We start from the raw sequence: 26,679 nt of genomic DNA on the forward strand, positions 1-26,679 counted from the left end.
TGGAATGTCAGAAAGGGGAGAGAGTCTTGGTTCTGAAGTTTATTTCAAGTAAGATACTAAACAGAACCTGTAAATCTAGTTCTTCTAGGTTCTGTGATAGCTCTCCTGCTCAGCTCTCCCCAAGCTTTCTTTGCAGCTTGGTTTCATTCAGTGTCCTAAAAATTTGATATAATGGAAGGTAAGACTCCATTCTGAAGGAGATCAGCCCTGCGATTTCTTTGGAAGGAATGATGCTAAAGCTGAAACTCCAGTACTCTGGCCACCTCATGCAAAGAGTTGACTCATTGGAAAAGACTTTGATGCTGGGAGGGATTGGGGGCAGGAGGAGAAGGGGACGACCGAGGATGAGATGGCTGGTTGGCAACACTGACTCGATGAACGTGAATCTGAGTGAACTCCGGGAGTTGGTGATGGACAGGGAGGCCTGGCGTGCTGCAATTCATGGGGTTGCAAAGAGTCGGACACGACTGAGCGACTGAACTGAACTGAAGACTCATTAGCTTTGCTAATGTGTCATTTACTCATCTCTCTAAAATAATGTTATGGGGACATGATGCTCCTTTTCCTCTTCATTTCTGTAAGAACCACTCCCAAATTCTATTCTTTATTTCCAAGTTTATATCATGTGGGCTCCTGGCCAACTAGACCTATAGGCCTTTCTAACCCTGCCATTATTTCTTCACATTTATTTGCCCAAGATTCAAATTGTTTTAAGGGCATAGCCAGCATCTCCCCTCAACAGACAAGCCATGGGGATTTTCTAGCAAACATCTCTAGGCTTAATACTTGTGCTGATGTTTTGAAATGTCTTCCCTGATTTGGAAGTTCAGATATATTTTCTTTTGAGTGGTGACTAGGTCTCTGAAAGACAGGTAGTGAGTACTGTTTTTAGAACTCAGTTCTTATACAGGCATACCTTGTTTTGTTGTGCTTTACTTACAAACTGAAGGTTTGTGGGAACCCTGCCTCGAGCAAGTGAATCAGTGTGCCATTTTCTGAACAGCATTTGCTCATTCTGTGTCGCACTTGGATAATTCTTGCAGTATTTCAAACTTTTTCGTTACTGTTTTGCATGTTCAGTGATCTTTGATGTTACTGCCATGACTCACCAAAGGCTTAGACGATTGGTGTTCTTTAGCAATAAAATATTTTTAAATCTTATGTTATTAAATTTTTAAACAATGCTTTTTTAAAAAAAAATCACATAATGCTATTATTGCACACTTAATAGACGGCAGTATAGTGTAAACTTAACTGTTATGTGCCCTGGAAAACCAAAAAATTCATGTGGCTTGCTTTACTGTGCCCTTTGCTTGATTGCGTTGATCTGGAACCAAACCCACAGTATCTCTGAGGTATGCCTATATAGATGTGCCAGGGAAAGGTTCACCTTATTGAAAGTTGCCAGTACAATTGTTCCTTGGTATCCTTTGGGGGTTGGTTCCAGGACCCTCTTGGATGTCAAAATCCACTGATGCTTAAGTCCCTTATATAAAACGGACTTGCGTATAACTTAGGCACATCCTCTTATATCCTTTAAATCATTGCTAGATTGATTTAAAATATCTAATTAAATACTTAATTAAATTGCTTAAAATATCTAATATTATGTAAATAGTTCCAGGTACATGGCAAATTCAAGTTTTGTTTTTTGAAAGTTTCTGGGGAAAAAATTTTTTTTAATTTTTTTTGTGGTTAGTCAAATCCATAGATGCAGAACTGGCAGTTATACAGAAGTTCAACTGTATCTTTCAGTATGAATCCTTTGGTAAAGTGAATAGAGTGTCTACTGAGTTCTAAGATGTTCATCTCCCCTCTTGTTTAAATCAGAATGCATCAGCCAATCAGGGGTTCATGTAATGTGCCTGACTCCCTCCCCTGAAAGTTTTTTTTTTTTTAATAATAACTTTAGAATTAAATACGTTTGCTTAATGGCTACTATGGATCAAGAACTGTGATGAGCCCTTTTTACAAGGATTCACTGATTTAATTCTCAGAGCAGCTTCGTGAGGTGGAAGGCAGTATTATTTCATTGTACAGATAGGGAAACTGAGGCTCAGCTAGCGTGTGTAATTTTCCCAAGTTATTAGTGGAGTTAGGGTTGGAAGTCCGCATGAGCTCTTTATTCTCACTGATACTTTGTGACTTTGAGTTTGGTTGCTCAGTGGTTGGGAGGAAACTCCTTGCCCTCGGGTCTGTACAGAACCAACACAGATGCAGTATCCCTGGATGCCCAGAGCCAGACAGAAGAGGCAACATCCTTAGCAGGCCCGCCCCCTCCAGCCCACAGTGTGGAATCTGTGTGTGATGTATGTTTTCTTTTTCTAAAACTGGGATGGAGCTCGGAACAGCAAATATTTAATCAGAGCAAATTCTCGTTGCTAAATCCTGCCAGCTTGTTCTACTCGGAGGTTCTTTACCCAAAAATATTCACCACATGCTGAAAACTAGATGACTTGAGTCACCCACAGAGCATAAGGCAGGTCTTAGTATTTAGAGCAGGGGGTTGTTTGCCCACTTTTCTTGTGGATGAGATATACAGTGCCACATACTCACCCTTTGATCAGCCTAAGGGCCCCAGGCACAGTAAGTAAGGGTTTGGGGGAGGGGAGTTTGTGGGGGATGATAGGGTGGGTACTCATGCCTGCTGGCAGGAGCATTCTTCTTGAACTGATCTGAGAAGAGAGAATTGGGTGTGGGTAGGGAGGTGGAGAAGAATCTGACTGGGAAAGATGGACTGGGTAAATTAAAGGGATGCTGACTCCCAAATCACTGCAGGTGGTGACTGCAGCCATGAAATTAAAAGACATTTACTCCTTGGATGGAAAGTTATGACCAGCCTAGACAGAATATTAAAAAGCAAAGACATTACTTTGTCAACAAAGGTCTGTCTAGTCAAGGCTGTGGTTTTTCCAGTAGTCGTGTATGGATGTGAGAGTTGGACTATAAAGTGCCGAAGAATTGATGCTTTTGAGCTGTGGTGTTGGAGAAGACTCTTGAGAGTCCCCTGGACTGCAAGGAGATCCAACCAATCCATCCTAAGGGAGATCAGTCCTGGGTGTTCATTGGAAGGGCTGATGTTGAAGCTGAAACTGCAATACTTTGGCCACCTGATGCGAAGGGCTGACTCATCTGAAAAGACCCTGATGCTGGGAAAGATTGAGGGCAGGAGGAGAAGGGGACGACAGAGGATGAGATGGTTGAATGGCATCACCAACTCAATGTACATGAGTTTGGGTAAACTCCAGGAGTTGGTGATGGACAGGGAGGCCTGGCGTGCTGCGGTTCATGGGGTCGCAGAGTCGGACACGACTGAGCGACTGAACTGAATTGACATGCATGTTATAGCAGGAGTGTGGCGGCACTGTGCAAAAGGGATTAGCTTTGCTGATAGGGGGAACAGAGAAGGTAGGGCAAGAGCTGAATGAATATTACAGAGCAGTAAATCCCTTATGAATAAAACAAATAAGGTGGAGGCATGGTGCCTCCTTTTACAAATTTAAAGCAACATTACCTCCTTATAACTTTACTATTGTGTGAGGTGAGTGCAATTGTGCGGTAGTTTGAGCATTCTTTGGCATTACCTTTCTTTGGGACTGGAATGAAAACTGACCTTTTCCAGTCTTGTGGCCACTGCTGAGTTTTCCAAATTTGCTGGCATATTGAGTGCAGCACTTTCACAGCGTCATCTTTCAGGATTTGAAATAGCTCAACTGGAATTCAATCACCTCCACTAGCTTTGTTCATAGTGATGCTTCCTAAGGCCCACTTGATGGACAGGGAGGCCTGGCGTGCTGTGGTTCATGAGGTCACAAAGAGTCGGATATGACTGAGCAACTGAACTGAACCTCCTTATTACCAGTACCACTCATACGGTGCAGCTTTTGTTTCCTGCTACAGGCTCTGAAACATTCACTTGTATGGGGTCCCCCATGACTTCAGTAGATGAAGATTTTAACCCTGTGAATTTGCTCACTCACTATGAAACAGCTGAAAATTCAGACTCCTTCAGAAAGCCCTTGCTAAGGTCTCTCATGACCTGGTGGGGGTGCATCCTGTATCTTAATCACTGTTTTCAAGCAGTTTCCAGACTCACCTTCTCACTGGAATGTTCCAGGGTGCTTCCAACCCTATATGTTAAAAATAAACTCCCAGAGCTCTTTTCAGTTCCTAGGGCTTCCCTGGTGGCTTAGAGGGTAAAGCGTCCGCCTGGAATGAGAAGACCTGGGTTCAATTCCTGAGTCAGGAAGATGCCCTGGAGAAGGGATAGGCTACCCACTCCAGTACTCTTGCCCGGAAAATCAGACAGAGGAGCCTGGGAGTCTGCAGTCCATGGGGTCGCAAAGAGTTGGACACGACTGAGCAACTTCACTTTCCTTTTTCCCTTTAACCCTACTCCCCCTCCACCCTAAATACTTTAAAAAGGCAGATAAGAACCCTCTCCCTATCCTTCAGTCCTGCCAACTATGACTTCTACCCATAGACTTTGTATTTTTTTCTGCTACTAGTTTCCTTTCTTCAACTGTTACCTGGACTGTTAATTCAGTGGCCTTCTAATCCTCCTGCCTCAAACTTGTCCCTATTCTCACATGTTCTTCACTTTGCAGCCAAAGGCATTCCAGCTTAAATAGCTGTTTCCCTTTCCTTACAGTGTGGGAGCCAGTCATCTTGGCGTGGCATATACCCGGCCCTTCTCACCAAGATCATGCCTTCTTTTGAGCTTTATCTCTTGGCAAGGAATACTTTTTTAGTATAAGTATGCCCCATTCCATATTTAGTCTAAGTGTATCCCAAAATATTGTTATATTAAAAATTAGTTGTTATTTATACAACATTTAAATTTAACTAGACAATCTGTGTTTTACCTGGCTTGGTCAAAAAATAATAGTAATATCTCTTTTTGTGGATTTACATTTTGCTGTGATCTAAAAATATTGGCGTTGCAGGAACTTGCTGACCACAAAATGTTTGGTATTTCTTTATGAAATATTTTATAGCTATGCATGAAAGTGGAACTATTATAATGGGATCTCAGTAGCAATGCATTTTTGCCCGAGACACTCATTTAAAAAAAAAATCATATTTGAGATCCAGGTATAGTAATGATTGCAGATCTTTTCTGAGGGAGAGAATCCTCAGGGAGGAAGATGAACTTCAATTACATTTAGTCTTCCTTCTGTTTATGGAAATCTTTTATTTTAAAACTTTTTTAATTTTTATTTTTTGGCTGTGCTAGGTGACTTGTGGGCTCTTAGGTCTCGGATGGAAATTTTAATAACCTCGTTGTTTAGGATCTTTTCTGTAGAATAAACGAAATTATCATGCTTCAGCTTTACCTTTAGTGTTTTGTCCTTTCTCTCCCTGGTTTTAGTTTTTGTTTTGTGAGTAAAGGCTAAATGTGATTTTTCAACTTATTTTCTGTTCTGAAGAGTGTTCACCTTTGATGTTGGTAAGAAGCAGATTTTTCTTTTTTTTTTTAACAGTAAATCTTTATTTTCTGACATTAATAGAAATGTGCTGCTTGTTCTCATAATGTTCTTAATTATTCTGATAATGTAAGTGGGTTTTATATTAAAACCTTCTAATTATACTGGAATAAAAATGGCAACCCACTCCAGTACCCTTGCCTGGAAAATTCCATGGACTGAGGAGCCTGGTGGGCTACAGTCCATGGGGTCGCAAAGAGTTGGACACGACTGAGCGACTTCACCTTCAAACATATTCAAAAGCAGAGACATTACTTTGCCGACTAAGGTCCGTCTAGTCAAGGCTATGGATTTCCCAGTAGTCATGTATGGATGTGAGAGTTGGACTGTGAAGAAGGCTGAGCGCCAAAGAATTGATGCTTTTGAACTGTGGTGCTGGAGAAGACTCTTGAGAGTCCCTTGGACTGCACGGAGATCCAACCAGTCCATTCTGAAGGAGATCAGCCCTGGGATTTCTTTGGAAGGAATGATGCTAAAGCTGAAGCTCCAGTACTCTGGCCATCTCATGCAAAGAGTTGACTCATTGGAAAAGACTCTGATGCTAGGAGGGATTGGGGGCAGGAGGAAAAGGGGACGACCGAGGATGAAATGGCTGGATGGCATCACGGACTCGATGGACGCGAGTCTGAGTGAACTCCGGGAGTTGGTGATGGACAGGGAGGCCTGGCGTGCTGCAATTCATGGGGTCGCAAAGAGTCTGACACGACTGAGCGACTGAACTGAACTGAAACCATTGTTGACATTTATCAGATTAAGATCCATAAATAAAGAACTCCAGTGGATCAATTAAAAATCCTATTAACCACCAATTCACAGAACAATATATTAAATTAAAAAAAAGATGTGAACCTTACTAGTAATGAGGACTATGGACATTGAAACAATTTCATGGTTTTTAACCCTTAAATGTGGTGCTCAGGCTGGGAATGTGAGCAGTCTCAAATATTGCTGGTGGGATATAAATGCAGCCTTTGAAAACAGTGATTTGACTTTGTTGCTTGAAATTTTAAAATGTAGCTACTACCTGACCCATTGATTTCACTGCTAGGTTAGGAGCTTATCCTACATAAATAAAGGCATATGTGCACTTAATCTCTATATTTACACATTTTAAGAAAAAAATACCCGTGTATTATAAGCATAACTTTTAAAACTTCTAATGCTGGATTTCAGAATTCATTAGGGGTAAGTGAAGGGTGAGTGGTACGCTATGAGCGCTATATCTCTCAAAAGGATTCAGAGAAAATTAAGGAAAAGGTCTTTGGAAGAGAGACTTTCTTCTCAGTCTTAATTTCTCTTGGTACATGGTATATTTCACATTGGATTTTGACTTGCAGGCTGAAAGAACCATACCAACTCTTCCTTATGTAGTTTTAACAAAGACTTTCTCTCTTTTTCTTCAGATCCCTTATTTTGAAGATATTTGTAAAGGCATTAAAGCTGGTGACACCTGTGAGAAGCTGGTGGGATATTCTGCAGTATACAGAGTCTGTTTTGGAATGGCCTGTTTCTTCTTCATCTTCTGCCTCCTGACCTTGAATATCAACAACAGTAAAAGCTGTAGAGCCTACATTCACAATGGGTGAGTCTTCACAGGGATCGTTTCTCCTTTCCTTGAACTCAGAGCAGCATTCCAAGGCGTCTTCTACTCGTCACACCCTCTGACTGCTTTTCCTCTACTTGAAATTGTTGACAGTGATTTTAGAGAAGGTGGAAATTACACTTTTCACCACACAGTGGACTAGGAACCGAATTCCTGTTTGTGACACCTGATGCCATAATGAGAAATGCAGTGGAGATAAGAGTTTATTTCTCATACCAAGACCTTCCCCCAGGTCATTTCCACCCTGCAACAAGAGGGTTTGGCAGAATCAGAGGGCAAACATTGAGTCTGTCGAATTATGGGAGGAGGCAGTCTCCAGTCACTTAATTTCTTCCCCTCCATTTGAAGTGAACAGAATCATGGATTGACACACTTACCTTCTAAGAGGTCTTTTGTCCTTCCTTGAATATCATTTGAATACATTTCCTGTTTTGTTTTTTTTTTCCCCCCTCCAGCTTTTGGTTCTTTAAACTTCTGCTGTTGGGGGCCATGTGCTCAGGAGCCTTCTTCATTCCAGATCAGGAGACCTTTCTGAATGGTACGAATGGAGAGTTGGGGGTGTCTATTTATTGTGTTTTCACCCACTTTGTAAAATTGTTCCAAAGCATAGTCCAGGGTGCCTTTGATAGTTTAGGTTACTAACATTCTTGTAGCTTAAAAAAAAAAAAACCTGCCTCACCAGCCCACACTTCATTCACCCTCTCTGCTTCTTGTCTCCCCCTCAACACCCCCCACCCCACCCGCACCTCCCTGGATTGGTGACAGAACCTCTAGTTACTCTGCTGGCTGAAGAATTGAAGTCAAAGGTTATTGGCCTGAAGAGAAAATGAGGCACTTGGAAAACTTGTTTGAAAACTAGTTTAGCATGTCAGCAGCGTGACCTTGTTCTTTCTGCCCTACACATAAACCCAGGGCTTCTTAGCAGCTTTAAATCTGCTGCAGCGATAGTGGGCTAAAAAAGGCTATGTCTAAGATGTAGCTGTGTCTAAGATAGTGGGGTCCTCTAGGCTGTGTCTAAACCTGACTGGTGTGAAACTGTGTAACACTTAACTCTATTCAGTCAGTTATATTCAATTCAATTGTATATCCTTATCGATGGAATCTACCAGAAATATTTAATATGAAGCATTCAATCATAAGTGAAACAAGGGGCCCTTCTTTATTTGAGCTAGGGAGGGGAAAAATAAAGCCTGCATTTCAGAGTTTCAAAGCACTGTTCAGACGCAATGGATTCACTTTCCTAATCAAGATAGTGAAAGTATTCACACTATGAATGAGCATAGTTCCTCAAAGAGCCACATGCCAGGTCCAGCGAGTTTCTTAGGGTCACACTGCTTCTATGCATCCCTTAAGGAAGTTGTATCCAAGTTGTCTTTTAACCTAAAATGCCTGTAACTAGTTTTCTAGTCCCCACAGAGGTCCTTGTATATATTAGAATAATATACTTAGAATGGAGGGGGCCTAACAGTTAGTCCGCTAGCTCAGCTCAGTTGTTTTATAGATAACCCAGAGATGTGAGGTGCTCATCCAAGGTTTGAGCTGCTTTGTGGCTGAGCCAGAGGTAGAACTCCAGTTTGAACCTCATTTCTTTACTGAACCTTGATGGTTCTCTCCCCAGTAAAATTCAAATCTTGGGTGTTTCTGGAAACGTGTGATTTTAAATGGGGGGTTGTTGTTGCTTTTATGAATTAACTACATCTGTTAAGGTATCTAGCATGTATTTATAGCATGGAGGTGAAGCTTGGATGCTGTGGTGCCAGACTGCCTGTGCTCACATCCCAGCCACATCCTTTACTGGCTGTAGGACCTGGTCAGCTTATGTAGACTATGTTTTTATCATCTGTAAAGCGGGTATAATAGTAGTACCCATCTTGTACAGTTGTATGGGAGTTCAGTGTGTTAGCAGTACAGGGAGCCTGAGGTAAGAATTAACCATAGGCATTACTGTCTTGAGTTAGACACTTAGGACCGTAACCTCATCTCTGTTCAAACGGTCTTCTTTTGCAGCCTGGCGCTATGTGGGAGCCGTCGGAGGCTTCCTCTTCATAGTCATCCAGCTCCTCTTGCTTGTGGAGTTTGCGCATAAATGGAACAAGAACTGGTATGTGCCTTTGTGGAAAGCTTCCACATGAACTCACTCTCTGGCTCAGAGGAAGTGCCCAGTGTCGACAGAGGCCCTGCCCTGAGTCGTATTGCCAGGGGTTAGCAGCCTGCTTGCACCAAAACTGGCTTTTGCTGGTTCTCTCCCTTCCCTCTGCTCTCTGAACCTCTTCCTTCACTCCTCTCCCACACTGATTTTCTCTCGTTCCTACCTTTCTTTTTCCTGCATCAGTTCTTTTCACTTTTTTCTCCCTTTTCCCCTACACCCTCTCATTTGGACTCTGAGACTTAGCCACGGGCAACCCCCCTGCTTGCTGAAGCCTCGCAGCCCAGCTGTGTGCTGTGTCAGTGGCTAAAAACATTGAGTGAGCTTTATCTTAGGCCCCCATCCTTGGCAGATTAAAAAAGAAAAAAGTAGTTTGGAGCTGAAAATTCACTTTCAGCAAAGGCTATTCAATGGACTAGTTCTTTCCTCTTTAAAAATAATTTTGTTGCTTCTCAACTGCCTAAGAGAAGAAGGGCCCCTTCATTAGGACCTTTTGTTGTGCTCACTTAGAAAGCCATCCTGACTTTTAAAAATATAGACACTAAGTGCCTTAAAAATAGGATTCACGTCCCAAGATGTGTGGCAAATGCCAGACTATTAGTGGCTCATTTTATTTCTTGCTGAGCTACGTTGAGAAAATGACTAGACAAGGGTCCGGCTTCTTCAGTGCTAAGGCCAAGGTGACTTTGTTACTCTGGGCAAAGTTCTGTCTGACTTAACTGCTCTATCTGACTTTATAAAATATGAATGAAAATAACTGCCTGCTGTATCTAGTAAGGCTCTTGTTATTTTGTAGATTTTGTAGGCATCATGTTATTTTATACTGTTTTGGGGTAGGGGAAATCTGAAAGTTCTATATGAATGTGAATTTTTTTAATTTTGGATAACATAAAATATACTGTCCACATTCTCTCAAAACAATTTTCATTCTGATTATATTCTGCAGCTTGGTAGTTGTTGTTTTGTTTGGGTTTTGTTTGTTTCTTAAAGATCAAATCATGAGATGCATGAATAAAAAGATACTGCTAGTCATTCTATTATTTGGTAAATACTAGAGTATGTACCCAAATGCCAACGTTAAAAATGTTTATAGCACATCAGATCATCTTTCAAGTAGCACTACAGTCATATTTTGGTATTTTTCAAGTCTTAATCACTATGAAAATGCAGATTTCTAGGTCTGAATTGTGCTCATATGTGAATTTTTTAAAAGTGTATTTGTTTTTGGTTGTGCTGGGTCTTCACTGCCGCTCAGGCTCTTCTCTAGTTGCGGCGAGCAGGGGCCACTCTTCATTGTGGTGCCCGGGCTTCTCTTGGGGAGCACGGGCTTTGGTGGTTCTGCGGCATGTGGAATCTTCCGAACCAGGGATTGAACCTGTGTCCCCTGCACGGGCAGATTCTCATCCACTGTGCCACCAGGGAAGTCCAAAATATAAGTTTATTATTGCATGCTGTCCTACATTTTGAGTCATCCTGAAAACCTAGTATGTTTGGGGTTTCTACTAGATCTTGTTTTGAGGATGCAAAGTTTTCCTGAAGATAAGTCTAATGGATGGCTATAGTTTAATGTGGCCCCGTTTTCTCAGTTGTACAGAAGAAATGTGCACAGTAAGTTAGAAATGCATTTTAATTGATTAAATATCACACTTTCCATTGATTCTTAATGTACTTTCACTCTGAATTTTTTATTAGACAAAATATGTCATCCCCAATTTTTTCTAAGATTTTCACAAATTTCAAGTTAGGAACTCGGTAGTAAAATATTAATATCTTTGATGCTGAGGGCCTGACTTGCCCATTAAATAGTATGTTCTCTCGAGAATGCTTGTGCAGCTTTATTCTGACTTTTAATGTTTTGATTGATTCTGAAGCCATTTTCTAGGACTGATTATCGATGCCGAGTTTTAACAGGCATTTTGGAAGTGTTTGATCACTTTAAAACCTTTCCAGAAGCCACCTAATAGGAATGGCTTAAGAGCTTTGCAGCGATTGATGTTGCTGTTGTACTGGCTATGGGGCCAGTATCCCAACAAAATCCCTTTTGTCCGCATACTCGTGGCTTGTTGATCTGCCTAAAATTAAGATTAAGCTAGGAAGTGTACAAATATTGTTATTTTTATGTAAGTTCATTTCATTTAGGTGTTTGTTTTTTATTAGTGGAGATTCTTGCTTTCAAGGTTAGTCTAGAAAATATAATACTTGTATCTCTCTTCAAGGATGAAACAGTCAAAAGTTTTTCTTCCCTTTTCTTTTTTCTCCTTTTGTAAAGATCTTGAGAAAGAGATAATCTCAAAGGCAGCAGGACAGAAAGGCCATGGGCCTGGATACCAGGCAGCAGGTTTTAATGTCCCTGACTATCTGGCTGTTTCACTTGAGGCAAGTGTGCGTCTTCAGTTGCTCAGTCGTGTCTGACTATGATCACAGAGACTATAGCCCGCTAGACTCCCCTGTCCATGGGATTCTCCCGGCAAGAATACTGGCGTAGGTTGCCATTCCCTTTTCCAGGGGATCTTCCTGACCCAGGGATTGAACCCAGGTTTCCCGCATTGCAGGTGGATTCCTTACCATCTTTGAATCTTAAGGCATATGACTTGACTACTGTGACCTCAGTTTTTATACCTGTGAAGTGATGTGTCTTGTTCTTTTGTTAAAAGATAAGCTAGGGCATTTAAAAATGTTTGTTAAAATTGATTCAAATTTAGCACTCTCCAACATCTCATGCCAAGAGTTGACTCATTAGAAAAGACTCTGATGCTGGGAGGGATTGGGGGCAGGAGGAGAAGGGGACGACAGAGGATGAGATGGTTGGATGGCATCACGGACTCGATGGACATGAGTCTGAGTGAACTCCAGGAGATGGTGATGGACAGGGAGGCCTGGCATGCTGCGATTCATGGGGTCGCAAAGAGTCCGACGCAGCTGAACTGAACTGAATCTAGCAAGTAGAAAGGAGCTCTGAGGAGCTGTACAAAATAAAAGGACTTTTATAGGCAAAGGGGAACAGAGACAAGGAAGTTACGTTAGGCAGAAAAGCAATTTAGTTATTGTGAGGTAACTTCCCTATAGGGGATGGCAGGTCCTACCAGTCAGACTACCTAACTAGTTAACTAGACTATCTAATTAGTGCTGAATAGGAGATTTCTGATTGACTGGTTTAGTTTCTGATGGACTGTTTCTGGGAGAGCTGATACTCTGTTGCGTTGGTTTGGTGACATGGGGCTTAGCCTTAGTGACTTCATTTTAAGTCTTTCATCTTGTTTTTTTTAACACTTCCTAGGTCAATTTTTGTGGTTTAAAGTGTCAGTTCTATATCAAAACTGAAATCACAAAAAATAGTATAGTCAGGTGTTTCTAATGACTCATTTTCTAGACTTTCTAGGTTTAAAAATTCACGTTGTTGGCTTTTGTTCTCTGCTAGCCCTCATCCCTGAGCCCAGCCACCTCTTCTAACCTGATAACCTGCTTGCTTCTGTATCTATACACTTCATCCTGCTGCTTGGTCCTTTTCTAATCTTCATCCAAGTGCTCGCATTGAGCATTGATTCAAAATTTTTGGAGTGCCAACTCTACCAGGCACCGAGAGTATAGTCATGGCATTATTTGGCGTGTCTACAGAGGTGGTCTTGGGAGGACCAGCAGAGTCCGGAGCAACAGGTAGCAGCCACTCTGTCCTCATTGTTGCTTCAAGTTGTCCTCTGACAGTTGGCAGTCCTTGCACCGACATTCTTTAAGCACCTGTTGCTTGCCAGGCATTTGAAAGTAGGCAGTGAATGCAACAGTGCCCTGCTCTGTGGAGTGTATATTCTCCTGGAGAGGAGACGGGGTAGCTAATAAGTCTAATCAAGCAAATAAGTGATAGGTTCAATGGTGGAGAGTGTGCTGTGGGTGTGAGAGCTGGGGCAAGCAGGGCAGGGAAAGGGTTTCATTATAAGGCATGAGGGAGATGAAGGAACTTGAGAAGAGCCTGAGCTTCTCAAGAAGCACACAAGAGCTGTGCTGGCTTGTCTAAGGAGCGAGGAGACATCCACTGTGGCTGGACCCCAGAGGTGCGAGGGGAGGGAGCAAGGGATAAAGTCATTCATCAGAGATGGCCCTGGACCAGATCATGAAAGGTTTCTGGGGCCATCATAGCAGATGGCAGGGCACTAGAGGGACAGAATCTAATGCACATTTTAAGTTAAGAAAAGACGAGAGGAGGTTGCAGGTGCAAGTAAGGAGACTAGTGGGAGGTGACCCAGGGGAGGGGTGCCGTAGCTTGATGCTAGATGGTAGCAGCAGTCAGATGCTGATAGAGTCTGAAGTGGGAACCAAGGGCGTTTGCTGCTGGAATTGGCATGATGTTGGGGAGAGGGGAGGGGCAGGGAGTGAAAGACAGTGGTTGAGCAACTACAGTTCTTTATCTACCCCCACCCCTAATGGAATTCCCACATTCTGAAGTTGGGAAGACCATAGGAGAGCAGGTTTGGGGATGGAAGTTTGAATCCTGGCAAGTTAACCTGGACCTCCTAAGGTCCACAAGCCAGTTAGACCTCCAAGTGGAGACACTAACAGGGATAATACGAGGCTGGAGTAGAGGGGAGAGGTTAGGGTTGAAGATTTAACCTTGGGAATCCAAGCAAAATCAACTGTTAAGAAAGTCCTTCTTACACTAATAAAATAGCCCAAAAGACTGGTGAGGACATAGCTGGACCCCCCCACTTACACACTGGTCCGCAGTGTTCACCTTTTTCTTCATAAGCCATTTTCTCTCCCTGTCAACAGGTAGCATTTGACTCTTTGCTTTCTCTGAGTGTCACTTTATCTTCATGTGATTTGTGTGCCTTCTTTATTACAATGACTCCACAGTCATTGGACAGCCTGGCTCGGTGTCAGGAGTGTGACGGTCATTATCATTTTGGCCTTTCCTCTTTGTTTTCTTTCTGGCCGCAGTAACTTCTCCATCATTCAAACATTTCAGCTGGGCTGCTTGAACAGCTTCCAACTCTGAGAAGACATTAAGCAAGTTGCCTGCTCTCGAAGTTTTGTGAGATGTGGTTACAAAGGGCAGTTGACCCCTAAGGCAGATGAGGTGATTCAGACCAACCCCTGTTGTAGTTCTGGCCTCTTCTTTTAGCATCAATAAGCACTCTTCTTTGTTCGGAACAATCTCTATAGGTTGTTAAGCCACCACATACTTCTCCCATCCCTTTAATTATGTTTATATAAAATAATATAATCTTTACACCAGTCTCCTCTTCTAGAGTCTTTATTATAAATCCCATTAAAATTTTTACTCTTTTTCTGGCTGATTTTATTCTTCACTTTATTTATTTTTTTTTTTTAGAGGGGGTGGCTGTGCTCCAAGGCATGTGGGATCTTAGTTCCTCAACCAGGAATCAAACCTAGGCCCCTGGCAGTGAGAGCGCTGAGACCTAACCACTAGACCACCAGGGAATTCCTGCCTTCACTTTTTTTTTAATGTCAGACTCTTCCTTAATCATACCTGGCATTGTTTGGGAGAAGCAGTCCTGGTATAGAGTCGTCTTTTCAGCGCAAAGACAAAAGAGATGAGGTCAGCCAGTCTTTCTCTGGGTGGAGTTCAATTACTTCTCTCTCCCTAAACAGAAGATGGGCATCAGCAGGAGCTGCTGGCAGCACTTGGAGAAAGAGACTGGCACCTCCGGGCTCTGTGTTTCTGGGAAAATTCAGTGAGAACTCCAGCACACAGCCCACTTTATAATACTGCCAGAACTTGTCCTGGGGTAGTTGACATCCAGAATGGGGAAGCTAAAGTCTGTGGATATTCACTTTAGTTACTGAATACACTTGAATCAAAGACTGAAGTTTTTCAGTGTTAAGAAAAAATTCTAAGCTTGAGCCAAGAATTTTTTGCATATTCAGCTGTATCTTCTAGTTTTTAGTTGGTAAAATGATTGTTTGCTGTTGTTCATACACTAAGTCGTGTCCGACTCTTTGTGACCCCATAGACTGCAGCACCCTAGGCTCCTCTGTCCTTCACTATCTCCTGGAGTTTGCTCACATTCATGTGCATTGAGCTGATAATTCTGTCTAACCATCTCATCCTCTGCTGCTCCTTTCTCCTGCCCTCAGTCTTTCTCAGCATCTTGGTCTCTTCCAATGAGTGAAGTGAAGTGAAGTGAAGTCACTCAGTCGTGTCCGACTCTTTGCAACCCCGTGGACTGTAGCCCACCAGGCTCCTCTGTCCATGGGATTCTCTGGGCAAGAATAGTGCAGTGGGTTGCCATTTCCTTCTCCAGGGGATCTTCCCGACCCAGGGAACGAACCCAGGTCTCCTGCATTGCAGACAGACGCTTTAACCTCTGAGCCAGTAGGCCTTTCAACTCACGTGGCCAAAGAGTTGGAACTTCAGCTTTAGTCCTTCCAATGACTGTTCAGAGTTGATTGCCTTCAGAATTCACTGGTTTGATTTCCTTGTGGTCCAAAGGACTCTCAAGAGTCTTCCCTAGCACCATAATTCAAAAGCATCAATTCTTCAGCATTCAACCTTCTTTATGGTCTAACTCTTACATCCATACATGACTGCTGGAAAAACCATAGCTTTGACTATATGGACCTTTGCTGGCAAAGAGATGTCTCTGCTTTTGCATATGCTATCTGGGTTTGCCATAGCTTTCCTTCCAAGGAGCAAGCATTTTTTAATTTCATGTCTGCTGTCACCATCCACAGTGATTTTGGAGGCCAAGAAAATAAAATCTCTTGCTGCTTCCACCTTTTCCCCTTCTATTTGCTGTGAAGTGATGGCACAGGATACCATGGTCTTAGTTTCTTGAATGTTGAGTTTCAAGCCAGCTTTTTCACTCTCTTCTGATCAAGAGTCTCTTTAGTTCCATGTTTTCTGCCATTAGAGCGGTATCATCTGCCTATTTGAGATTGTTGATAGTTCTCCTGGCAGTGTTGATTCCAGCTTGTGATTCATCCATCCTGGCATTTCGTATGATGTGCCTTGCATAGAAGTTAAATAAGCAGGGTAACAATATACAGCCTTGACATACTCCTTTCCCAGTTTGGAACCAGTCTGTTGTTCCATGTCCAGTTTTGACTGTTGCTTCTTGACTTGCATACAGGTTTCTCAGGAGGCAGGTCAGGTGGTCTGGTATTCCCATCTCTTTAAGAACTTCCCAGTTTGTTGTGATCCACAAAAACTGGTAAAATGATAGGTTGTCTGAATAACTCATTACGATGGTCTGGGACCTGACAGCATTAGCTAATAATGCTTGAAGGGTGGTAGATATTGTTGGAGAATCAACTGACCTGTCTTCCCCCCACCCCTTCTTCTCCTCTACTTCTGGAGAAACAGGACTGCAGGCACAGCTACCAACAAGCTGTGGTACGCCTCTCTGTCCCTGGTGACCCTCATCGCGTACTCCATCACCACAGGAGGCTTGATTTGGATGGCAGTGTTTTATACCCAGAAAGATGGCTGCATGGAAAATAAAATTCTCCTGGGAGTAAATGGAGGCCTGTGTCTGCTTATGTCAGTGGTATCCATCTCACCCTCTGTCCGAGATCGTAAGTATGAGATCCGTACTTCCTGTTCATATTATAAATGTCTTTGACTATAATTTTGGAAATTATGGTCAGTTCTTTATTTACCACAGGTGGGTCAGCAGTAGGAAAGGTGGGATTCCAGTGTCCTCTTCCTACCCTGCACTGGGCTGAAGGTGATAGTCAGTCATGCCTTTGTCAAAGATTTGAGTATAATGAAGTCAATAAATAAGAAGATAGATGTTACTATTGTTAAATAATGTACTCTAAGGAGTGTTTCAAAGGAAAATGCCTTTGGTGAATATTTAGCTCTTTCCTATAATCTCTGTAAAATTTGAATGAATGAGAAGGCCCCCAAAGGAGCTGTTTTGGGCTTATCTTTGACTTAAGACCTCTGTGGACCACAAATCAAGGACAGCGTGGTCCAGAATCAGGAAACAGGAAATCCAATCCTGGCTCAGCCATCCACTGGCCCCAGGAGCTGGCCTTTCTCAGATCCAAGTCCTTCCTCAACAAAGCCAATAGAAACCTGTGAGCCTGATCTTGCTCATGGTTGTTTCAAAGCCAAAAGAAAGAAATGACTGAAGTTCATTATTGAAATTGAGATTGTTATTATTCACCCAGTTCCTTTATCTATAAAGAATTTCCTAAGACATTATTAGTATTCAGATCAAAATATTCTTTGGGTTGAATTCTACCTTTTGAAATAGTTACAATTTGGTTTAGTGCCATTAATTGTTAAGGTGGGTCTCATTCCCATGCCAAAGAGCACCACTGGAAAGGGCATATTTTTTACCTTTATTGGTCCTTATAATTTGATAGGTAAAGTTCTGGAGATAAATTTAATCAGAGGGAAGACTGGGTAAAACTAAATCTTTTATGTCTGTGGATGGTTGAAAATTTCACCAAAAAAAAAGGATAAGTCCTTTTTATCGCATCTTGGTTACTCTTAGCCATCTGAACCGTTAAATTTAAATATTATAACATAGAAAGCCTTTTCCCAATAAATGCTGAGTCCCATAGCCACATTCTTTGGCTTGGACCAGTTCTGGTATTCCCAAAGGTTTTCTGTCCATTGACAGATGAGAACTCTTCCCCAGTGGCATGGATTCTGAGTATCTGATGGCTTTGTGAGTATGGAATCCAGGTCCTCCCTGTAAAATCCATCATTTACCCCACTAAGCTAAGTGATCTCACAAATTAACAGTGGTGAATTTTTTCTGGAGACCTTGTGATTTAAGAACTAATGTTACAAACCTCAGGGAGACCAGGCAGTATGTTTCAGTACAGCTGTAGTTATTATCAAAATAAAGTGTTGGGCGAGAACTCAGCAGAACTTGGCATCTCTGAAGTGGCATTTAGGTTCAGTGTGTCACTCCCTCCCCCCAAAGATTTTAGTGTTATATGAGAAATACACTATGTACCTCTTCTTACCTTCATGTGTGGGGCTCCAGGTTTGAGGGATATTATTTGGGGCAGACCTTTTTTTTTTGGTGTTGGGGGAGGGGGGGTGCATATGCTTTCTCACCATTGATTTATAACATGGTCCCTTGTTGTTCTCCAGGACAGCCACACTCTGGAATACTGCAGTCAGGTCTCATCAGCTGCTATGTCACGTATCTCACGTTCTCAGCCCTGTCCAGCAAACCTGCAGAAGTAGGTAAGCTGGACTTGTAGGCAGACTGTGCTTGCAGGGTGAATATTGTCATTTGTGGGGTGAGGACTGTGTCTCCTCAAACTATCGTTTAAGTATCAGAGATGCAGTGCATCAAAGTAGAGAGGTGATCTAGACTTCTTCACTAAATAGTGTCGATGCTCAACATCACTCATTACCAGAGAAATGCAAATCAAAACCACAATGAGGTACCATTTCACGCCAGTCAGAATGGCTGCTATCCAACCGTCTACAAGCAATAAATGCTGGAGATGGTGTGGAGAAAAGGGAACCCTCTTACACTGTTGGTGGGAATGCAAACTAGCACAGCCACTATGGAGAACAGTGTGGAGATTCCTTAAAAAAAATGGAAATAGAATTGCCTTATGACCCAGCAATCCCACTGCTAGGCATACACACCAAGGAAACCAGAACTGAAAGAGACACGTGTACCCCAATGTTCATCGCAGCACTGTTTATAATAGCCAGGACATGGAAGCAACCTAGATGTCCATCAGCAGATGAATGGATAAGAGAGCTGCGGTACATATACACAATGGAGTATTACTCAGCCATTAAAAAGAATACATTTGAATCAGTTCTAATGAGGTGGATGAAACTGGAGCCTATTATAAGTAAGCCAGAAAGAAAAACACCAATACAGTATACTACCACATATATATGGAATTTAGAAAGATGGTAACGATAACCCTGTATGTGAGACAGCAAAAGAGACACAGATGTATAGAACAGTCTTTTGGATTCTGTGAGAGAGGGAGAGGGTGGGATGATTTGGGGGAATGGCTTGGAAACATGTATAATATCATATATGAAATGAATCGCCAGTCCAGGTTCGATGCATGATATAGGATGGTTGCGGCTGGTGCACTGGGATGACCCAGAGGGATGGTACGGGGAGGGAGGTGGGAGGGGGGTTCAGTATAGGGAACACGTGTACACCCGTGGTGGATTCATGTTGATGTATGGCAAAACCAATACAATATTGTAAAGTAATTGGCCTCTAGTTAAAATAAATAAATTTAAATTTAAAAAGAAAAAAAATAAAAGGACTAGAAAATGCAAAAAAAAAAATGTGTCCTCAACATGGGACATGAACCTGGACCTTCCTTCTCCTGGGCTTCCTGCTCTGCAGGAAAGACATGAACTCACGAGGGCTAATGAGTTTGCTTGTAAGCCTAATCTGCATTTTCCTGCTCAGAAATAATCAAATAATCACATTATCAGAAATATTCAAGATATTTCTTTTTGTTCTCTTTATGATTGCTATTGTTTTTAGATGGTTATTAACTTTCAGTGATCATTTCTCTGACTCTGAGTAGAAAGTGTGGGGGAGTGGTTCTGCCACTTCAGTAACTTATATAGAGTGACTTACTGTTCTCTTCCTAGATGTCTTACCTTTAAAATAAGAATTTTAATTATTATTTTAAGAAGATAATTAAGATTCCTCTTTTACAGAGTGGTTTTTAAGACTTCAGTTGAGTACATGTGTATATATGTATATGTACAGTTTCTGGCATGTCAGAGGTACTTTGTAAAGGTTGCCTATTATTTTTATAGAGTAGTTGCAACGGATATTTGAGAACTATCAAAAGACCATTATACGTTGTTACTGTATGAGCCCTTGAGCTTTCCCAGTAAAGGACCATATTTTCTTATTTTGATCTCCAAACTCCTTATATTTCATCATTTTTTTTCACCTTTGTGGTATATAGATATATGTATACTCATATATATGTAAGTATATATAAATGTGTGTATGTTTGGGTATATTTTATCTTATATAAATCAGGTTAAATAAATGTACTCTTTTCTCTAGAGTAGAAAATTGATGTTTTCCTTTTTTAAATTTAGAAAGCAAATGCAAATGTGTTTTTGAAAGTTTTAGCATATACATGTCGTATGTATGGGTCTTGCCTTTATAGCTATTTATAGTACAATGTGAATATAATTGTAGGTCTTTTGTTAAGTATAGTCTATCCTGGATATAAATTTTTTTAAAAAAAGCTCTATAAATTTGACTTCAAGTTTATTTAAATCTAGTCTATTTAAAACTTTTATGAGTATTTGACTGTTTACATATTAATCTCTGGCTTTAACTTAATGGGGTTTTTTGGTTACAGCATTTTTCTTTTCAATGGCAGGTATCACTTAAATACAGAAAAAAAACTTTTAATTTTGGGTGGTAGTACTTAAATAGCAAAGTTCATATTTTGGTCAGGTTTGTAAAGAAAATTTTCAGTGGCCTAAGAATAAAGATTCCTTAAGCCACAGCACGCAGTTAAGTTTACAGTTTCAAGTGGGAGTACAAGTAATGATTTTAGTGCAACTTCAAGCCCATAGAATGTGCATGTTTGTAAAATGGTTTGTAGCCTGTTATTTTATATTTATGTTCCTTATTTGAGGGCAGAGCAAATAGAGCCAGCTTGGGTGTTCAGAATTGAAGACTCTGTTAGATAAAAAGTAAACAACTAATGATGGTAATGTGATAGAAATCTTTGTTATATAGCCTCTACAATTTTATTAGACCCTAGCCATTTGAGAAGTTTCCCAGGTTACAGCCTAAAAGATGTCATGACCGTACTATTACTGACAATAGAGTGACTTCTTATCTGGGTGGAGGCTGTTGGCCAGACAGCAGTTCCTGCGAGTTCCTGCTTGATTGTTGGTTCGTCTCCAAGGATGATAGACATGGAGGATGCTCTCAGTTACCTGCATGCTACCTGCTGCCCAGTCGGCCAATTTATTGTTATCATTTAGTCCCTAAGTTGTATCCGACTCTTTTGTGACCCCGCGGACTGTAGCCCACCAGGCTCCTCTGCCCGTGGAATTCTCCAGGCAAGAGTACTGGAGTGGGCTGCCATTTCCTTCTCCAGGGGATCTTCCCAACCCAGGGATCGAACCCGTGTCTCCTGCATTGGCAAGCAGATTCTTTACCGCTGAGCCATGAGGAAAGACCCATGAGCCAATACTTTGTACTATTGCTCCAGTAGTACTGAAAAAGAACATGACTCTTAGAAATCCCTGGTACTGAAGACCCCTTTAGCACTAAGCTGACACCCAAGGGTCTTATTCTGAGAGGCTGCCTAGGTGGGAGAGGGTGCTTAACAGAGCAGCGATCTAATCTGAGTTAAGTTGGATGGTAGAGGAAACCTTTGCAGTGCTGAGTGTTCACTGTTCTATACTGCATGAATTTTCCCAAAGTGCATGCCTCCCTGAGTTACAGAGGGCTTTTCTAATATGGCAATGATTCCTGTTTTCTTTTCTTCACAAGTTCTGGACGCGCACGGGAAGAACGTCACCATCTGTGTGCCTAACTTCGGTCAGGACCTATACAGGGACAAGACCTTGGTTGCTGGACTGGGTACTGCTATCTTGTGTGTGTGCATCTTGTATTCGTGGTGAGTTTTAGAAGTTACCTGAGGCCATCTTTGCAGACTTTAAAAGTACGAGAGGAAAATTTACATAGGTTTTAGCAGTATGAGGCAGTCAAACAAATACCATCTGAGGAAGAGGGAAAATGAAGCCTGAAGTAAGAAGGTGGTATTACAACATGAAATCTAGCTGTTTGGACTTCATTTTACATAACTTGTATTTCTTTGGGGTAAATAAAATAAATATATACAGTATGTTGTGATCCTTTAAAAAGATGGTTGAGTATTACTTGCTAAAGCCCTTTTGGAGAGTAAGGGAGCACAAAGTGAGGAAGAGACGGTATGTGCCAGAATGTTTTGGCAACTTTCTACTCCAACAGAAAAAACGTTTGTTCTCTTGTTGATGGAAAGAGTACAAAGTACTCCATACACAGACATTTTGTGCTTGGTCCAGGAAAGACAGGAAACATTTCTTTTATGCTAAAACTCACATTGCTTTTTAAGGAGTGAAGTCATTCCTCCAAAAGTAGGTGTGATATGTAAGCAGGCTGTGTTTTAGGTGCTTGGGGTGGGGTTTATTATTTTTAAATCTATATTAAAAAACATACCAGAGGGAGAAGAGTAAAGGGTAGGAATCGTAAGTTTCTTATTCCATTTACATGTTTCCACGCTTCCCTTTGACAGTCATCCTTTCATGTTTAGGTTTTATTCCTGTGTTTTACACTTCGGTATATTTCAGTGTCTAAAAATTTCAACCAGTCACAGGCACGTTACCGTGATCCTTTGGCCAAAACTGAACCATCCTTGGTAGCTTGTATAAGTAGAATGTCTCTCTGTACATGTTGGCATTTTCTCTTACAGCCTCTAACACCCCTTCATGCTGTAGAGAGGGACCAACAGACATGGGCCTTGACAACAGACACAGGCAGGAGAACTGAGTTTTATGAAGCGTGTGTTCACAGCCATGCATCAAGCTTGCAAAGGCATGCACTGTCGACTGTCAGCCTGTCTGAGACATAGTGGCAGCCTCTCCACACTGCAGCAAAAGCGACCGTCACGAATACTTTGTGGCCTTCCATTATTATTAATTCCATACGTGTTCACTGACTCGGGCTCACGTCAATGCATGTTTTCAGGAAAACCATTAAGGCACCCACATTTTAATCCTGATTCTCAGTCCTTCCGTTCCTGAGTTTTTCCTTCCTGAGTCTATTATTTTGGGGCTTTAGGGGAGAAATGTCAGCAACATGGCTAATTTTATGATCTGTCATTCACTTTTTTTCTGTATTGGCATGTAAAAAATATTGGTGATTCCAGCAAGGAGAAAGTAGGTTACTGAACTATAAATGTAGAATATTTTATTTTTAGAATAAAATATAGTTGTATTTACATATGAAGAAAAAGTCCTGGAAAGAGATAAGCCAAGCTTGTAATGGTGCTTGTATTATGTATATAATTTTTTTGTGTTTTTTTTTTCTTTAAAAAAAGTGTTCTTTTTTTTTAACATGAACTATTGCTTCTTTTGTTTGTATTATCAGAAAAAAACTGTAAAGATATTTGATAGACTAAAATCAGATGTTTTTGTGAGTTGCTGAATGCCTAATCCCACATGATTAAAAATATTTGCTCCCTTAGTTAAAACAGGGCTTAGATTTGCTATCAGTGGGAAAGATGCAAAAATACTATTTAATATGGTGATAGAACTGCCACCAGTGGTTTTGGTTTGCGGTGTGTAATTTCCACCCTATACGTCGCTTTTGAAATTTAGCAGCACCTTAGCAGAAGTTGGCAAGGTCTAGTCTGAGATTCCCAAAAGAACTTTTGAAGCTGACAGCTGCTATGTAAAATCCATCTAAATGCCAATAGCACACATTATTGAATGCTGGTATCAATCTGCAGAACCATAGTGCTCGAAGGATGAGGAGACAGAAAACAGCAGCCACACCAAGTGGAGCTGGGGAGTAACAGGCAGCTCTGTGGGTTGATGCAGCACACGGCATGAATATACCTCCTGGTGATGGCAGTTGATTCCTGGGGGTTCAGCACGGTGCTGCACAGCGAGGGGGGCCCTGGGTGACTAGTGCTTGCTCTAATTACCCACCGCAGCTCCAGGAAGAGTGGGCTTTGAGAACGTTATAGCAAGCAGCCTGGAGTTCGAGGGGGCTTTGAGTTCAGCCCCAGGAGGGCCTTGAAAAGGGGAAATGTGGGAGGTGGTACAATTTGGAGGGTTTCAAATCTTGACTTCCTAGACTCAAAAAGGATTAAGAAGTTGGAAGATGTTGCAAAAGGAGGCTGCATTGCCTGGGCGAAAACTGTCATTTGAAGATGATTGCAAGAATGTCCAGATTTCTCGATAGAATCTGTAGGAAGACTAGCTGGTTGTGTGCACTGCAGAGAGAAGAATTCACCCACTTTCTTTCTTTTTTTAAAAAAATTTTATTCTTATTTATTTTTGGTCCTGTTGCTATGAGTGTGCTTTCTCTAGTTGTGGCGAGCGGGAGCTACGCTTTGTTGTGGAGCTGGGACTTCTCATTGCAGTGGCTTCTCCTGTGGCAGAGCACAGGCGCTAGGGTGCACAGGCTTCAATAGTTGTCGCACAGAGGCTCGGTAGTTGTGGCTCACGGGCTTAGTTGTTCCAATGCATGTGGGATCTTCCCCAACCAGGGAGTGAATCTGTGCCCCCTGCATTGGCAGGCAGATTCCCAGCCCTGGACCAGGGAAGTCTGAAATCGCCCTTTTCAACAGAAGTCCAAGACTGCTTGGGACTTCTGTAAGATCTTAGAGGCTCACTGTGCTGTGTTCTTTCCTAACTGGAGTATCCCCTCCCCACCCCCAACCACAGACACCCAAACACACACACTCTCTCTCTAATGCTTCTTTAGGAGGCTCTCATAATGAACTCCAGTTTTGCTTTTCGGCTTTCTGCCCCAAGTCCTGCTTCTGTGGCACTCACTATGAGGATGTTTTAATCCTGGCTGTCTTAGCTTGGAAGTAGGGTTCAGCCAAAACCACACCCCGGCTTTCCAGCTGAGGCGGCCGCTTCCCCTGCACCCAGGCATTATGCTGTAAAGAAACGTCACAGCCTGGACCCCGTCAGGAGTTCCCTGGTGGCTCTCTGTATGGCTATGCCCCTGTGCCCTCGTAGGCTGTCACCTGCCCTGTCCTCCCCTAGCTATTCCTTGAGGCCCTCCTTGGTCTCTAGATTTTGGCTGCAGTTTAGTCTGCTGGCTTTAAATTCACAATCTGTCCAATGAGACAGGATTATGGAGTCCATCAAGTTCAGTCCCCCCATGGAGTGGAATTTCCTGGAGGTCCAGGGGTTAGGACTCTGTGCTTTCACTGCCACGTGCCTGGGTTCGATTCCTTGTTGGGGAACTAAGAATCCACAAGCTGTGCCCTGCCCCCCACCCCACAATAGTCAGTTCCCTCCATGAAAGTACAAGGAAACTGAGATGTGGAGCCTGCTCCTACATGTCTCACCCAGTTACGGAAACCTTTCCTTCCCCCTCCTTTGCTGAAATATTGGGAGAGACATGTTTGTAGTCATTTTTCTTTCCCCTGGGATGACTTGGAGTCAGGTTGTTTTACTTAGGTGGACCCATCAGCTGGGTAACTTACATAATTGCATTATTAGGAGGCATTTGTGCTATAAAATGTTTCTGGCTATTTTAGTTTTAGCTATACTTAAGAGAAAAGAAAATAAGTATTTTTTTCAGCTGTCTAGGAATTTGGGTACAAAATTGGAAAAACTAAGAATCTTTAGTAGTGGTCAAACAACTTGCTAGTTCAAATGGGACATTCACAGCAATATGGCAGACCATTTGGAAATAACTGAAAGGTTAGTAAGATGGCATTGGAGGGACTAGTTTAAGCTGAGAAAAGTTGGCACATCAAGGAGGGTTACCTGTACTGTTGATGTGGGCTGGACCTGCTGCTTTTTTTTTTTTTTTTAAAGAATTGGGGGGTATATTTTTGGGAATGCTGTTACTCCAGAACCTGCCAGCTAGAAATCTTCATGTCTCTGCATCAGGGGTGTGTTGAAGGCCTCTTCCTACACACTCTGGTTTCTCTTGGGAGCTGAGCCTCCAGCTCTGTGTTACACTGGGAAGGAAGTTGAACTTGATCACACCAAGGCTGAGAATAGTCACGTGATCTGTCAAGGGCCCTGTAAGTTGGTCAGGGGCAGAATCTGTGGTCTCCAGCAGGAAAGTCTGGACGTGTTGGCTGGAGATTTTCTGTGACCTAGTGGAGTTTGGCCAGTTCCAAAAGCAGCTGTAGCAGATGTGGAGGGGCATCTTCATTACAAATCTTTCTTCCAGTGTGCAAGGGGTTCAGAGCTCAGCAGAGGTTGGGAGGGCTTGGGGGTAGCGGGGTGTTTATATTTTTTCATTGTCACAGCAATGGAAAGATGCTACTGGCTTTTAGTGAGTGAGGGCTCAGGATAATAATCAAATAAGGTTACTAGACATTTTGTGTCCAGTGAAGCTCTGTCCCAACCAAATGCTGTCAGGCTCCTCCCACCCCCACAGGAAGTACAGGGTTAAAGTCACTCAGGCCTGAGGCCTGGAAGGGAAGAGGTTATGGGTAATCCGGGAATTGTCTTGTGCAGACCAGATGGTTCTAGTAATAGTCAGAGTGCGGACAGTAAGAATTTCCCAGGCTTTTAAAGAGTTTGTAAAAAACAAAAGCAACAGTATTTTCTCAATAATTCTAAGAAGAATGTTTTGTGGATAAAGGCTATGACTGAATAAAGATCTTATAGTTACATTTGCTTATAGAAATCCATATGTATGATGAACTGATTATAAGTATTTTTAGAAGTAAGAACAAAAGCTCCTGCTCTTAGTATCCTCCAATGATGAAAGTGAAGTGACAGAGGTGCCAGGACCAAA

At 42.1% G+C, this 26,679-nt stretch overlaps 1 protein-coding gene across 1 annotated transcript in view; it reads left to right on the plus strand.

Moving 5' to 3' along the window:
- The window catches only part of SERINC5 (serine incorporator 5), a 106,312-nt gene that overhangs the window by 67,602 nt on the left and 12,031 nt on the right, over positions 1-26,679 (plus strand). Inside the window, exons 3-8 of the mRNA XM_018053667.1 lie at positions 6,890-7,068; positions 7,545-7,627; positions 9,097-9,190; positions 16,554-16,765; positions 18,306-18,401; positions 21,688-21,814. Coding sequence (XP_017909156.1) covers positions 6,890-7,068; positions 7,545-7,627; positions 9,097-9,190; positions 16,554-16,765; positions 18,306-18,401; positions 21,688-21,814 — 791 coding nt within the window. The remainder of the gene's footprint in view (positions 1-6,889; positions 7,069-7,544; positions 7,628-9,096; positions 9,191-16,553; positions 16,766-18,305; positions 18,402-21,687; positions 21,815-26,679) is intronic.

Source organism: Capra hircus, chromosome 10 (genome assembly GCF_001704415.2).
Source record: "Capra hircus breed San Clemente chromosome 10, ASM170441v1, whole genome shotgun sequence".
Classification (NCBI taxonomy): domain Eukaryota; kingdom Metazoa; phylum Chordata; class Mammalia; order Artiodactyla; family Bovidae; genus Capra; species Capra hircus.